At 36.0% G+C, this 17,133-nt stretch overlaps 2 protein-coding genes across 3 annotated transcripts; both read right to left on the bottom strand.

Moving 5' to 3' along the window:
- Window positions 1–2,985: 2,985 nt before the first annotated feature.
- On the bottom strand, window positions 2,986–5,400 carry LOC122602359 (SPX domain-containing protein 3). Its single transcript, XM_043775058.1, has 3 exons — window positions 5,176–5,400; window positions 4,028–4,178; window positions 2,986–3,350 (listed from the first exon to the last, which is right to left on the bottom strand). Exons 1-3 carry the CDS (start codon window positions 5,398–5,400, stop codon window positions 2,986–2,988), a joined length of 741 nt encoding a protein of 246 aa, XP_043630993.1.
- A 1,645-nt stretch (window positions 5,401–7,045) lies between these two features.
- Window positions 7,046–13,261, bottom strand: LOC122600473. Of its 2 annotated transcripts, none has more exons than XM_043773192.1 (5): window positions 12,375–13,261; window positions 11,312–11,851; window positions 10,820–10,891; window positions 7,898–10,737; window positions 7,046–7,835 (listed from the first exon to the last, which is right to left on the bottom strand). In XM_043773192.1, the coding sequence occupies exons 1-4, from the start codon at window positions 13,200–13,202 to the stop codon at window positions 8,242–8,244; spliced, it is 3,936 nt and encodes a 1,311-aa protein (XP_043629127.1). In that variant the 5' UTR covers window positions 13,203–13,261; the 3' UTR covers window positions 7,046–7,835; window positions 7,898–8,241. The 2 variants fall into 2 exon arrangements, with proteins under 2 accessions (XP_043629127.1, XP_043629126.1); XM_043773191.1 differs by having other exon boundaries at window positions 7,046–7,663.
- Between the last annotated feature and the right edge of the window lie 3,872 nt (window positions 13,262–17,133).

Genomic DNA, 17,133 nt, shown 5'->3' with positions numbered 1-17,133 from the left:
AGAATTTATCTCTCACAATACCTATATAAATGCGATTTGAAGGAGTGAAGACGACGGTAAGAGTTTTGGAATACCAAAAGAATTATTTGACAAGCCGGATCCACCAAAAGAGCTTAAAGAGAATGAGAAGCCGGGTAAAAGAAAGAAGAAAAAGAAAGGTGATAAAAAAAACAACAGATTAATGTTATAAATGGATCGGTACCCTTGGGATATGAGTTTGAAGTCAGGTATGACAAAGAGACTTGGAAGTTAGTAAATGACCTTAAATATAAGAGGGTAAGTGAAGCCTTTAATAATGTGCATACAAGTTTTGATAGCCATGCTCACCGAATCATATCGTAATGGGTGGGTGGCATACAAGTTTCAGCGGATCCTTAAAAAGAAGGGAGTGGTCAAGGATATGCAAGAGGAACCGGTAGATGATCACTTCTACTAGTGGAGATGGTTTACGCTATATAGTCGAAATTCAATGGGTAAGAAAGCGTTAACAGAAAAAGCCAAGCTACTATGGAAGAAGAGAAGTATCGAACTTGTTAGGGATGAAAATGACAAACGTAAATTTGCGTGTGAGAAGATACTCACATTGAAATGTCTGAATAAAGAAGAAAACTTTGATGAAGATAGAAAAGCGAATTTTTACTATGAAGAAGAGAAAGTGGAAGGAAGGGGGGGGGGGTAGGAGTCGTGGTGAAACTTTGAAGGATCTGTCGAGAGACATTAAGAGACAGAAGGTGCAGTAAGCGTAGGGTGGTGGAAAAAATTACTTTTTTTTGCGTGCCGTCTCTCATCCAATTTTTTTTTTATTACTTTATTGTTTCATTTGCTTACCGGTTCTCTTCTCCAACTTTCTATCATTTTATTATTTTTTATTTTATTAATTCATTTACATATAATTAGAATGAGCAAAATGACAAACTACATTGCTATTGAATGGAAACTATCTTTACAAAGATGGGTCATTTGTTCAATTTTTGCCATGCTCTTTTCATTATTATTTTTGTCGTTTTCTTATACAAAATGCCGCACCTGCATAATTTGTACTTTCGTGTTAGTGCTTCTATATGGCCAGCCTCTAGTCTAACCTTTTGTATACTGTCAACCAAAATTACTTATAAATTCTCTTTTAATTTTCTGGCACAACAATGTTTAAATATTAAACTTATCCATTGGAGTTTTATACATTCCAAAATCCTCTCCTTTACCATCTCTTTGGGCTTACAAACATGTTGAAACCTACTAGAGTTGCTTTCTTTCAAACTCAAGTACACACTTGCAACAAAAGCAAGTCCTTAGACCACATTCCACGCCTTATCTGTCCATTTGCTGTTGATAAACCATCTTGTAACTTGATCCCATTCAATTGGTATTTCACTTCCCTTGGCTTTTTCCTTTTCTTACTAGCAAATCAACCTAGAAAAATCACATTCAAAATCCAGTACAAATATGTAAATTTTAACAGATAAATGTTTTGATTGTAACTCATGAAACCCCATCACATCTGTCTTTATCAAAATTATTACATCAGTTGCCAACAATCTTGAAAAATTCAAAAATTCCAACAGTCACCGACGTTGCCTGCAGCTTGCAATGTAACTCAGTGCATGCAGTTTTTGTAACCATATATATCATTATTGAATAAAACTATTAAAAGTAGAACCAAAAATGAACAAATACCCAAAGAGCACTCAGTCGTGGTCAACCTTGACTTTCTTCGATGCTTAACAATGCACATGCATGCACGCGTGCGCACACACACAGAGAGGGAGGGAGGGAGGGAGGGAGGGAGGGAGGGAGGGAGGGAGAGAGAGAGAGAGAGAGAGAGAGATAGGGAGGGAGAGAGAGAAGTAATATTTGGTAACTAGTTCCATATTGAAACCAAAAGGAAAATAATAAAAAACTGATGAACATTATAGAATTCTATCTTTTTTATGTTAGACTCTAGGCTACCTAATGTATTTAATTTAGCTGCTAAACTTTATAGTTTCCTACTCATAAATTTCCTCTATAAATGGGATGTAAGTTTGGTTAGAAAGTCAGTTTTTGATAATGTTAAGAAAAGTCTTCCTTCCTCCCTATACACAATTGTGTGTTTAGTGTGTGAAATCACCCTGATTATCAGTATTCTTTTTTGAATCTACGATAGTTAGAAAAGTTGTTCTTGGGTATTTTTTGAATCAACAGGTCTAACTATTTATCCTTTTTTCCCCTACATCAGTTGGTATCAGAGTCAAAAATCCTAATCAAGATGCTATCTAGTGATGATAATCTTTGATTCATTCTTTGATCTTCGCCTGTTTACTTGTGTAAAAACAAACATGATAGGAACCAGATAACTCCCTGGCTTATGCGACTGAGAGCTTCGCTACAGACGCGTTAAAGCTTTTTGTGTAGCTATGGACATGTGACTCCTTTGCTTCGAGTTCAATATATATATGTGTGTGTGTTTCGGTCCATAATACAAGGTTGGCATATATCCGTTTATTTGAACTTCATAAAAAGCTAATGTTCTATGTATGGTTTACAAATATTATGTATACCAAGCTAGTAAGAGGTTCTTATGCATTTGAAATTAGTACTTTAGACATCTTTTAACCCAATCAACACGATTATTTTCAGTTAAATGATTTAGTCTTACCATTTGACTTGTTTTGTATAAAAGACAACCCAAGCCAACCTTTTTATAAGTAAGTGTGGTAAAATTGTTTTCTTGCGAGATTGGATCCATGATGACTTTACTAATTACTCGAATTATCTTCCTTTCAATGCCGATAGGATGTCCATGTGAATGTTTGCCTTGAATTCTTTGTTAGCCTATTGATACAGACAATGTAATAGTCGAGAATGATGGTCCAGAAAGACTGAAATTCTTATGTTTTCTAATATACTCCGTATTACTTAGACTATTTAAACCATTTGTATCCCAAATATATCGAGGGACACCAAACCGATTATACATATATAAAACTCAAAAGTTGAAACTACTAGTTAAATGATTGTGACGGATGAGTTGAGTTGACATGACCGAATAAGCTCAGTATCAGGTAAATTTAGAGTTGGGAGAGAAAAATGACTCTGAGTCGAACTCCCTTTTCGTATCTCTTTCATGATCATCAATGCTGCAACGGTGTTCCTAAAAATTCCTTCTCGCGCCATCATGATTGCTGCCTCTTGCATCTCCTCTTCCACCACTACCGTAGGAAAAAGCTCGTCGATGGTGGCTTCACATTCTTTCACAAGCTTTGAAATGAGCTCGGTTGTGAAGAAAGGTTGCTCTAAAACTTTTTGGATGAATGGCCACCGCAATAATCCCCCAGTTTGTTTGTCATATTTCTTCAAAATCTTTGCCATTCCTGAGCCAAAAATGCAAGATTTAGAGAGCTTGTTAATTTAACTACACCTAATTTATTGCACTAATTTCTTTCATTCATTTTGTGATTTGTAGTCATAATGCACGAATGTCATAAAAACGTGACCATTTGAATTTGTCATGTCTTAGGGGTACTAGTAATCGTTCATTTAATATGCATTTATGATTCTTTAAAAAATTGCTAATTAGCGATAAATATATTTTTTTGATTATATTCTAAAATAAGGACTTCATTAAATAGTTGGTAACTAGTGCACGCAAAGTAAGTAAGCAAGTAAGTAACTCCCAATGCAGTCTTCCACGGGTTTTGGGTCCCAATTCCGTCTTCGACGGTGTATGGGGAAGGTTAATATGTAGACAGTCTTACCCCTACCAAAGGTATAGAGGCTGCTTCCAGGTTCTACCAAAGGTAAAAAAAGGACCTCCAGCCTTGCTGAGCATGAGAATCGAACCCATGACCTCTGTTTCCAGAGGCAAGAGCTCCAACCACTAATTCAACCCAGTTAGTTTTATCTACCATATTTATCTACCAGTGAAATTTTTTGTTGTTGTTGTAGTTTAACTATATATACCGATTTTCTTGCATTCATTTTTGTGATCAATAAATGGTCCTAATGCACCAATATTATAAAAATGTTACCATTTTTTATATTTATTTACCAGTATAATTTATGTTGCTGTAGTTGACTAAAAGCACCATTTCACCATGAAAGTCAACAATATCTTTTCTTATCTTGGCCATCTCTTCTTCATATTCTTCTTGTGATAATGGTTCACTCTCATTCACCCCCTTTAGTCTTTGTTGCAACTCCTGCATATTCCCCAACAAAATTTATACATTTTAGCAAAAATTCTGATCTTCCAAGTCATGTGTCGTTGACCAAGTCAACACGAGTAGTTAATTTTAGGTCGTTTTTTGAAACATCGATCGATATCATCAGTAAACTTACTCATCACCAAAGATTTTAATAGGATTGTAAGTGAAAAGATGATTTGTATACAAGCTACTATACAAAAAGAATAACAATTTATTAAGTGATGATAAGTTATTTGTTTTATCAAAGACTTCAATATATGACATGACAGACTGTAGCCAACAAAACATTATAACCATAAGTCCAAAATATTGATCTTCTTGTCGTGATCTAAGGCGAAATATATATAACTCCTTATAAAATATATTGAAATTTTTATTTTAGGAAATTCAGTACTTTTTTATACCCAAAATACTCTTATTTCTTAAACTAATTTCCTTATACACTTAATCTATACTTTTATGCTATCTAATAAAAAAATACTCGTAATTCTCTATTTAAATGTTACATGGAGAAATTATCTAAAATAACATTAATGATTAAATTACATTATCGGTATTTTATCTTTTAAAACATTTTCATTAACTTTTTAAATCAACTATTTTTACATCTATTATCTACACCACTTGACGTCGCCTTCACCACCAACAGTCGCTCCTACCACCGCACTAGTACTACAATAAAAGTTCTCCTTGGTCTATATACAAAATAAAAACCAAAACGAACTTGGTTTTCGCTAATTAACGTATGTAACAAAAGAAAGGAAAAAAAAAAGAAAAAAAAAAGAGACACTTAAAGACACCCAGACTATATTGACAATTATGTTAGAAAACCATCATTTTGTGAGGCCAATTCTACAAAGTTATATTCAATTTAAATTCGTTACTTGAATATTATATTTAGTAGTACCGTATCGTAGTACAATAGTAATGGCGACATTTGGTATAAAAGATAAATGCATACGATAGACAAACAAATAAGAACGTAACTTGCCTTATGACGAATAATGAAATCCTCTTCTTGCTCCATGAAAAATGCATTAAACTTTTCAATTTCATTGTTCAAATGGTAAACAAACTCAGCTTCGGATCTTCCATACTCCAATGACGAGGAAATCAACCTCACGAGCTTCTTCAAGTCCTTGTAATTCAAGTACATATCGCGCCACCCGGGCAACGTTTCTTGAACATGTTGTTTTAGTCTCTTGCCAAATTTCATGTTTTGGTCTAACACACCCTTATAACTAAAATCTGGGTGTTGTTAAAAGGCTCAAAATCTATAAAAAGATCAATATTTGTAATGAAAAATGTTAAAATTTGTGAGAATTTATTAGCAAGAGAGGGCTAGAATATTTGAAGAGCATATGCTTGGCGTGAATGAAGTGGCAGTTAGAAAAAAGGTACGAATTGAGTAGTCTTTGATGCAAGAGAATTCTAAATTCTTGGCATATTCCATTGGTAATACTCATGCTTTATAGGCCAACACCAAGTGATATCTCACATTCTCACTTATTTTGGCAATAAAATAACACACATTGATAGGACTTTTTGTCCTATTTTTATTTTTATATCACTAAATTGATGGTATATTTACCATGAACTTAATTTATATAGTTCAAATTCCGATTCTAGTAGGATATCTCATATGTGCCGTTCATTTGTATACTTAACGTTAACCAAAATGCACTTAGAATATCTCAAAGTGTCTTGCAAAATTATATGATTGTGATTTTATTTGTCAAATTGATACAAATTTTATTATAAACAAAATTTAACCTTTTGGGTTGTGTTCACAAACTCTCATTTTGTAACTTTTTGTTAATAAGAGAGCATATATCTTCACACGTTTCTTATAATCTCTCAATCAAAATATTAGTTCTTCAAATAGTATTCACTATAGTTTCAACTTTCAAGACAGTATGTATCTACATATGAGATTGGATGGTATTTTTGATGACATCACACATTCACATTTGATGCTCTTAAAACCAATTCGCATTAGCTTTTTTTTTTTTCCTTTTATTGTTTCTTATAATCAAGACAATTTTAGGCATATTCCATTGGTAATACTCATGCTTGACACCCAATAAACCAAGTGATATCTCTTTCGTTTAGTGATAAAATAATACATTAATAAGAGTTATGTCCTATCTTTTTCGTTTAATGGTATGTTTACCATACACTGAATTAAAAAACTTCAAATTCCGATACTAATAGGATATGTAACATTTATTTTGTTTCCTTTATGCTTACGTATTTTGAAGATAAAGGACGCTCTTACTCGAACTTGATGTGGTGAATGATGTTGCCGCAGTAATGGTTGACGGCAAAGAAGCCAACGTGGTGACGCACGACCTTACGTTTACTATAATTGTATGAAGTCACAGCATAGGGTTACATTTTACAAACGCTGTTTTCTCAAGTGTAGTTACGATTAACAAAAGTTAATTGGTTAAGGAGTCAGGCAGATGATGAAAGTGGGTCTTGTGATGGCTGCGAGTAAGTTTAGATGAGCTGTTGCTGTCTCTTTAGCTTAACGCCTGGATTGATGGAAACCAAAAATCCTACGAATCCCCGGAAGGATCTCCAATGCCAAAGCAAAATTCCAGAAAATGCCACGTGAAAAATTGTATCAATCATATATATAAGATAATATAATAATAATATAGTATAATGTTATTTATTTAAGTTTCTATATAAAAAGAAAAAAGGTAAATGGATGGGTTTATGGGAACCCTCTGGTCCCATATACCGTTTGGTACTTAGATCAGACACCGCATAAAACTTATGTCCGGTGACTCTCACACATGCATCACAGTATATAGTTTATCCAGTTGCATTTATACACACAAAGTTTGGAATGCTTTAAAACAAACATTCAGACACCTATGAAGCCAAATTCCTAATAACCAAAAAATTCTAAAAGTACATGTTCTAGAGTTCAGTTATTGTAATCTTCTTATAACCATTCATACTAACTACAACTTGCTTTCAAGAGGCAGGCTATCTCCTAATCAAATACAAATTGAAGAAAAATAATAGAACAAAATCACCTAATTCTTATTTATAAACTTTACAAACTAAGAAAAATTATATAGCTACTGAAGGGCTAATGAGTAGGAGCAGGCCAAATAAATTACCAGGACTGTAGTTTCATGAAGCCTGCAAGGCAGGGAGACAACTAACTTTACCATCACGACCGTAGAAATGCATATCGCATTGATACATATATAACTTAAGAACTGCAACTCGTTAAATAGAGCCAATCAAGTGACATGAAAATGATACTGGAAGCTTTGAGAGGGGTGGGATAGATCCTCGTGAAGAATCAATCAATGAACCATCGCCAACCCCATACATGTGTGTGGTGTCCCTATCTCTAGCCACTCAATTTGGTGAAGCAAAACACATCAGGCAGTATAGCTCCCAAAGGGACCACGGAGGCGCACCTAAAAGGTGGAAAAGCGAACGGGTCCAACAAACTGTTTGCAATGAACGGCAGCATAAAAGAGGGGTCAGGTGGGTTGGGTCCAAATTAAAACAGGTAACCTAGTTTTACGATTAACATGATTCAGACGTATCCAGTTCTCTGTTTGTTATTTTTTTTTTACCCTGTTTGACCCGGTCCAGATGAAAACATAGCCTGAATCAGACCTATTAATAAGTAAACGAGTCAGAACGTCCACTTATAAGTTCTTAAACACAAAATTGTGTACCTTAGCATATATGTTCCAGCCCTGAAGACAGTAGGTCCAGAAAAGGATTTAGTTGGAAGTTACTGAAACTCTGCAACTATAACCTCCTAATCCACTGGAGTGAAATGCAAGGGTAGAAATGGTAAGAATCCCGATCCATCCTTGATCCTGAAGCAGCCTTCATAGATGATGCCCAAGGGACAGTAAACCAATATTTTCATCAGGAAAGGATACTAGTGCGGTCAACATGGCTATTGACATCCTCATTGGTGAAAAACTTCAGCCTAGAAGACCTCTAGATGTCAACCGATGAAACTATGTGTTTCCACATATGACATATATGAAGGTTCCGATGATAAAATCATCTATAAAGGAGCAATACTGGGAATAATTAGGGGGAGTAGCTTCAATGATATCGATTCATTAGTCGAATCACATTTATCAAGTTGATCCTCCAAAGTAGTATAAGCATCTGCAAACGCCTTTATACACTGATGTATTCTAAAGCAATTTCTCCCAACATTATTTGCAGGAAACAAAGGATCATCAATATAAATCGGATCTATACTATACCCTCTCTCTCGATTTATATACACACCACTACCCTGAACCGAAATCCGCATCTGGCGTGGATCAAAGACATTCCCAAAAAAGTAGAAAAAATCCATTAAAAGACATCCGAAATTTTGATTAATCGGCTTCCCATAATGATGTTCATGTTGAAGAAAACGTGTTATCAACAAAATTAAACAATAGGAACTCAGACCACCCGAATAAGATTGGTCCAGACTACGATCAGCTAAAAACTGTTTTAACACTAAAGCGAGAGGGGTAGATGCAGGAAATTGTTCAGTGAGCTCCTTAACGAGTTCTGTAGTTTGTAATCCAGTGTGTGATGGGGCTTTAAAACTAATGTCAATCCGAATTGTTTGCACACTGGTATCGTTTTGTGAACAGTTTTCTTGGTCAACAGAAACAACAATATCTGAAGGAACTTCCACAATGAGCATGATAATGGGTATAGCGGTATTTTCAACAATTTTTAAGGAATCGTTCTTTACCCATTCTTGATTAGCTAGATATCGAGCAGCATGTTGAAGACAAGTTTCTTTGATTCCATTCCGCCCTTCCAAGATTCCTGCTTCTTTTATAGGTTCCAAGTTTCGAACAGGAGGAAGGCAAACCACAAGATCAACATCACTTGTTGGAAGGGATAAGCCCGTTGCATTTGAACCGAAAATGTTTGTTCGGGACCGTGGCCATAACACCTGAAGAGAGCGTGTGACCCTTTTTACCGCCCAGTTGATATACGGTTTTCTACTCAAGTTGACCCCAGCCACCTGTTTACAAAACGAGTCAATTTCATCGTTTAGTAAACTGTGCATGACGGGAAGAGATGCTAGCCGAGTAGAACAATCATGCAATTCACGTGATTGAAGAGGGATCGCCAAATCAGGATGTTCCTGATCACGCGTTAGCTGTGATATAGCAATGAGACGATCCTGCAACAACGCTCCAGGTAAGTTTTGAGTCAACTGACGAGCTGAAAGACTTTTTTTTCTCCATGAAGGCCAAACAACTTCACTACCATCAACTCTAACACATGCCTCCTCAAAACTAATCCCATCATGAAACCAACCTTTGACGCCCCAATGCCGTGGACTCGAGCTACCCGATCGAACAGTGGGAAAGGCTCGTTGCTTTCTGGAATCGGGAACAGGTGGAACACAAAGCACAACAGGTGATGGTGGTCTCTTAATTCGAGGTTCTTCCCGTCTGCTAGGAGGAACGCATGGGCTTCTGTGTTCATAATTACGTTTGAATTCCCGTGACCGATCCCGTGAGATACTGGGAATTATAATAGGTCGTAAAATGGGATACGGGAATAAATCTCCAGTCTTTGCTTCGATATCACCTGGGAAAGTTGCTAAAGAGCCAGGAATGTTCTCATCGGATAAGTCAGCCATTTTACCAGCTACCTCACTGGGTATAACATAGCCAAGTGGATCAAAAGGCGTGCAAAATGATGCGGCGGACGGTGATGTCAGCCCATTTGTACTATACGAGGATGAAAACGCGACCATGTCATCAACGGTTTGGTTCATATCTGCTTCCCGCAAAGCCCATGAGCTGTCATCTGAGCTAAGAGAGGGTGGGCGAGAAAAGGTGGCACCAGCCACAGGGTGATCAGAAGAATCCCAATACATCACACCGCCACCAAAATATTGACTATAATCCATTCCTGAAACTGCAAAATCGTCTTCACCAACCCAATGATTATCATGTGTACAAAGCCCAACTGTGTGTACAAAGCCCGACTGGTGAAAATGATTTTGCCAGTTGTGACCAACATCTAGATGTAATCTATCTGTAGTGGCGGGGAGGTGTGGGTTTACAAATGATAATTGGGGTGATGCACCATGCCACTCGTATGGTGGGTTTCCCGCAAAGCTCACGGGTCCAACATCATGAACAACTACCGGATTTTGTTCTTTATTTTCCTTGCTAAAAACTAAAGAGTGTGTATCTACTTCCTTTATATGCTCAGGCTCGATAGAGTCAATATGTTGACTTTCAATGATATGACCATTTTCAACCATAGGTAAGGTATCAGGTGACACATCATTAGCTTCTACTAGATTTTCAACCATGCTTATACCATTGGAAACTATTTTGTTGTCAAAAATCTCGGATACCAATTTGTGATCATCAGTTGACAAACTGGATTTTGCAGAAGCAGTATGGGAATCGATATTTTTTACTTGATTGCTTATGCCATCCTTTTTATGTTTCTTTCTTGCTCTCTTACTCTTCTTTGAGGTTCTTTGCACTGTTCCATTGATGATACCATTGTCATGTTCCTGATAACATTCAATGAGTTATAGATCATTCATCATCATAAAGCATAGGATCTGTATTTTACATAAATTGACAAAGTACAACCATTTCGGCTGGTGTCGACGGAGCATCACTTTTGAGATCGTTTATTTGAATATTCAACGTATCTCTCTCAACCTGAAATATTCCATGCAATATCAAATGACAGGTCAATTTAGATTGGAACAAAGAAAAGTAAAGATGGGTGGGTCATGCAGGTTGGGTGATGGGCCGTGCTGACTCAAAACACATTTTGCCATTTCATAAAGGTTAAAAATAATTAATGTGTTCAATGCTATTACAAGAACATATTACAGAGATAAACTTTATCTTGAATAAAACAATTTCAGGAGGATTTATGCATAAAACATACACTTTAGGCGACTTTTAACCCACTCCCATCGGACACGTACGAGATTAAAAATAGCCCAATTTATTGACTCATCTCAAAAGTAAAAAACTCAAAATTGCCACCTTCACAATATAATGCAAAAACGGTTTATAAAGGATATTTCAATACAAAGAGAAGACTGAACTATATGACTAAGAAAAGTTCACCTTGGCTGGCTTGTCTGAAGTGGAATTACTGTCAAGTGATTTTTGAATAGGAATCGGGTTTTTTACATCACGTGACTTCCCCTTCTTACCAGAAACAGATTTTGATTTCGATTTTGGTTTCTTTACAGACTTGGTTGAACTTAGATCTTCAAGAAGTTCAAGTTTCGTGAAATCAAGAGAAACAACCATGAGTAAACCCCGCAATCTCCTTAATAAGCGATCAGAAATAGTACTAAGAGACCCCAGTGAGCTAAAGAAAAGTGACTCCTCATCAAATTGGCCATGCTCAAATGCTAGTAACGTTGATGAAATCTCACAAACAACTAAAAGCTGATTCAATTTATGGGCTATTGAAGATAAATTATTAGGCAGAGGAATAAAAAGAGTTGACCCTGATTCTACATCTTTCCCTTTAAGAATATTGATGCTCGCTTGGCGCGACCTAGGGTCGTTGTATCTCAAGGATCGTCTATCTCTCCCACTAGTGGTATGCAACTCGTCCTCCATACCAGTGCTTCTTCCATACAAAATGTCATGAGTCTGAATTTGGAAAAATTATATCATTCTTGTTCAAAGTATAACAGGAATACCATAAAATCATAATAGGCAAACTATGGTACATTTAGAATCTATAGTACAACATATACACATCAGATATCCCTTAGGAAGAGTTTGGGTATGCATTTTCAAAATAGTAGGGACCTGTAGGTATATTACATACATTCACCTTGATATTCAATTTCTTAAGATTAACTTTACTTAAAAGCCCACATTTGAGTAGTTGATCCGACTAGTCTGAAATAAAACTTTACAATCAGTTAACCTATACACTTGTTAGCTATTATTGCTACTTCAAATCACAGTAATCAGTTCAAATGCAGCCTAGAAAACTACGGGCAACCTGAACTTCACGTACCTCCATATAAAACTAACCCAAATTAATTCACATAGCACAACATTCAGCAATAATGTATTGATTTTTCCATGATGAGCAGATTAATAAAGATATTAAATAAATACGCAAAAAAGTTAATAGCAATAAATAGGTTAGCAAAAAAAGTACCAAAGCTCTAGCGGCTTTTCCCAGTACTCCCCTGAAAACATTCCTTTTTGTGACATCATCCAACTTCATCCACCAATCCACACACCCTTTCTTTCTCCAAAACACATTTTGCGCCACACCTGCGTTTGCACAAGCAGACTTCTCTTTTGACTTCACTCCTCTCTTCTTCCCGATATTCGAATGCAACCAAGCCAACCTCAAAGCCAACTCCAACTTATTCGCAACAAACGCCTCGACACTATAATAGCCTTTTGCTTTCAACCAATTCAATTCAACCCAATCCAATGATCCCATCACCAACACACTCTCTTCACCTCTCAAAAACTCCCCATTCGAAATATCGTCCATTATCTCAACAAATCTATCCACATTTTCAATAAACTCTTTACTAACCGTAACCGAATCCAAACAACAACATAAAGCTTCAACCTTTTCACCTTCTTTTGAATCAAACAACCTCAAAGATTCCCTAACAGCCATCTGGGTCACCGAATTTTCGTGCTTTCTCAACAATAACCCTCCAGATTTCCGGTAACAGAAACTGGGTATGTTCGGGTTCGACGATGGAATATCAGGAAGTATGATAAACAAACCACATCCATTATTTTTGACTTTCAATTGCAATTGAATCAATAATTGTGTAAAAGACTTATCAACAATTGTTAAATAAGATTGTCTTTGATCAACTGTGAGTGATTTAAACCATTTTAAAATTGAGGATCTAGGGTTTGGATTGGGGTTTGATAAAGGTGATGAATTTGGTAATTGGGAATTGTAAAGTGAAATATGTGAAGTTAAAGAATCAATTATTTGTCTTTTTGATTCCATTTTTTTTAGTGTGTGTGAAAATTGGGAATTTGGAGATAATTAGGGCTTGTTTTTGGGAGAGAAATTTCAGGAGCAGATTTGTAGAGAAATTTTATTTGAATGTTTTTGGGAGGAAAAGGGAAAGAACCATTTTTGCTGGAGTTGACAAAAAAGAGAATTTTTTTTCTAACTTTGATATTTTAGTTTTTTTACTATTTTATCCTTAGGGGGTGGGAGTCGTTGTGGGGTGAGGCGCGGTGAACCCCGGTCCCGCGTGGGAACACCGCCGCCGGTGGGTCGGGGTGGGGAAAGGTGAAGCCGGTTTGGGGTTCGAACACCGAAGAAAGAGAAACGCAAGGGGGGCCCGCTTGAAGTCAAACACCCAACCAGCATGAGCCACGTGGTCGTGGGACCCAGCCAACGGCTAGAATGTTTACCGTTGCTTTTTTTTTTTTTAAATCTCACCCATCTTTCTTTTCACTATATATATCCAACACCATTTTTAAACAACATTACACAACACAACCTTCAAATCCAAAAACCTCCACTTTTATAAAAAAAAAAGGCGCGCAAAAGGAGGCATCCACATCCGGATCCGCCTTTTCAACTGTGGCGGATGACATTAGCGAGTACGCCAAAAGGAAAACGAGATACTTGGAAGAAAAACACGAGACGGATGAGAGGCGCGCAAGACAGCGGGACATCTTGTTTTTCACCAACTCGCATGCTCATATAACCGATCCCGTGATGTTGGAAATCGTTCTTAGCGAGAAACGCGAAATTGCCGCAAGACATGGATGGCAATGCCCTTTTTAGTTTCGTTCGTGTAATGTTTTCATTCAAATAACTGTTGGACTTGTTTTTAGTTTCGTTGTTTTTTTTTTCCAAGTATTATTATGTATTTTTTTAATTATTAATGAATGTTTTTTTATGTTTTAAATTTATAGAGTAAAAATAAATGGAAATAAAAATGATGATTTGAAAATTGGGGTTGGGGTGAGTGGCGTCATAGTTTTGGGGTGATTTGGGGTGAATTGGGGAAGTTTGAGGTGGAAGGTTTTTATTGGAAGATGGTGATGTGGAAATTTGGGGAATTTTGGGGTTGGGGAAACCACTCCCACCCCCTTAGGTATTTGATGACCAATATTGGATTTTTGATTTTTAATGGGACATAGAAAAGACAAAAATGTAAATTTTCAAAAAGAAGACATGGATTCGAAGTAATTTTTCTTTCCCGATTCTATAGCATAACTTAAGATATTGGTCTGGGGGTAGTTGTAATTAAAGATGTGAAAATCTCACAACAATTTTAACTACATACAAATAAACATGTTGGAATTTAATCTAAACAATATTGAGTTGTAAACCAGTCCGATTCAGTCAATTACGAATTTATTTATTTAAACAAATGGTTATATACACTCTCGGATGTTGGGAAAACTAAGTTAACATGTTAATTCATTTAAGTTTAGAATTTTAAAAATAAATATTAAGGTTATAACATATTTAGCTTTACCAAGTTGTTTAGCCCATTTAGTTGAACAGAGTACACTAATCGTCCCTAAAATTATGTTGGTTAAGAATGCACAAATTACAAATTGTACTCTCAATTATAACAGTTGATACAGCTATTACAAGTTTTTAATGAGATAAAAAAGTGGACGAAATTCAAGTGGTGTGTTGAATCATAAGAAGAGGAAGAGGGAAGGGGGCGGCATGGGTAGCAATGGCGGTGGTGAAAAAGGTGAACGAAATTCGAGTGGTGAGTTGAATCGGAAGAAGAGAAAGAGGGAAGGGGGCGGCTGAGGTAAGTATGGTGGTGAAGGTAATAGGGGTACAGGTGGAGTTAGGGGTATGAATGACGGTGGTGTAAAAAGTGGACCAAATTCAAGTGGTGTGTTGAATCGGAAGAAGAGGAAGAGGGAAAGGGGCCTTTGGGGTAAGTATGGTGGTGGAGGTAATAGGGGTACATTTGGAGGTGAAAACAATGAAAGAAATCAGAGTGATGTGCCAAAATGAAAAAAGAGGAAGACTGGGCGGCAGGGGTAAAGTGGTCAGCTGGTGTTAGAAATGGGTGTTTGAAAGTGGAAAGTTCATGCTCAACACTGTATGCTACTATGTATGTTTGGTACTATGTATGTTTGCTGTGTGGTTGCTAGTTTGTTAATATGAAATTTAGCATTATACAATAACCAATGTATAATAACCCTCCAAATTTTCGTGCTTTCTCAGCAATAACCCTCTAGATTCCCGGTAATAGATACTGGGTATGTTTGGGTTTGATCAATTGTGAGGGATATAAACCATTTTAAAATTGAGGATATAGGATTTGGATTGGGGTTTGATAAAGGTGATGAATTTGGAAGGTAAAAAGTCAATTAATTGTCTTTTTGATTCCATTTGTTTTAGTGTGTGTGAAATTGAGAATTTGGAGAAAATTAGGGCGGAGAGAAATTTTAGAGCAGATTTGTATATGAGAAATTTATTTGAATATTTTTGGGAGGAAAAAGGAAAATTTAGAGCAGATTTGTATATGAGAAATTTTAGAGCAGATTTTCATCATTGTAGCTTGTGTTGGTCGCATTTATGCAAATGAGATATCCTATTTACTTAATAGCAATGCTTTATACACATATACGAGTTGGTTGGTTATGTTGAGTTTTTGAAGGGTGTCCTGTTTTTGAATCCGAATTTTTTACTTATTTTGTCCAACCTATTTTTGGGTTTTTGGCTGGTAGTTTTTTTGTATATTTTTGTATAACCAGTTTTGTGATCTTTTTAAAAATTATTATTATGATAATGTGTATACTTTAATGTTATTTTGGTATTTTAATTCTTTTTGTTGGCTTATAACAAATTAGTATCATTTTTTTAAGAAAAATAAATAAATAAATCTAACTAGTTCGACCGGACTTTTCCGATTATAAAACATTGTGTGGGTGATATTGTGATAAGAGTTTGGGGTTACAATGTAAGTATTTAGTAATGACTAGTTTCAAATAAAAATAGTTATGCTCTAACCCACCCCACCCCCCACCCCCCCAAACTCCTAATATATAGAGTGGTCCTCACTTTTTGATGTCATCTTCTGTTCCAACAATAATGTTATCATTAACAATTTTGATATTTGATGTCTCATCTTGGATAATAACAAAGTCCTCTGTTTTTCATTGTTTCATTCGCCCATCAAGATTTCATTTTTTTTATATTGGTTTCTAATTTTAGTTTCTGGGTTTGTCTTCTTTTTTGCTTGAATATTATAAAGTTTCTTCTTCTTTGTCCTTTCTCTTAAAAACAAGGCCAATGAACTAGATAGACATTATTAATACCCCTGTTCTCTTTGCTCCTTTTCTTTTTCTTTTCTTCTCCAGCTCCTTTTCTTGTCCTCTGCCTCCTCCTCCACATAGTCAAAGTGTGGAGATTTTCCATCAAAATCTGATTTACGTGAAAAATTCTTCATGGTTATCATTAGTTCACACACCTTCAGGTGCTTTGCGTGTGCCTTTTTTCAAAGGTCAAATTTTCTTTCGACCCACATTATCATAGCTTCCGAGCTCAGTTCCGGCAACACTCTGATTCTCTGCTTCTTCGAGAGTGCTTTCCCCACCTCCAAATGAGGCGTTTTACCAACTCTGAATACATGCCATCAATTACTAAATCGTCATTTAACACTTTCCAGAACTTATCAGCAACGCATAAATATATATATATATATATTCCTGCATGATTCTGCGACAAAAAACATTAAGATCTCAAGACTATATTTCATAGCTTCTTTCTCATATACTTCTAGACCATCAAGCCCAGATTTTTTTTTATCAACTTTTTCGGACAAAATATCTCAAGACTATACTTCCCCCTACCTTGGTAGTTTTAATTATAAAGGAAAAAAACTTCTAAGTGGAAGGAAAATTTTAAAAAATGGGTTCTTGAGTTTTTTAGTACATAACGT

The sequence above is a fragment of the Erigeron canadensis genome, chromosome 5 (assembly GCF_010389155.1).
Source record: "Erigeron canadensis isolate Cc75 chromosome 5, C_canadensis_v1, whole genome shotgun sequence".
NCBI classification, from domain to species: Eukaryota; Viridiplantae; Streptophyta; class Magnoliopsida; order Asterales; family Asteraceae; genus Erigeron; species Erigeron canadensis.
This window is presented reverse-complemented; position numbering and strand designations above follow the sequence as displayed.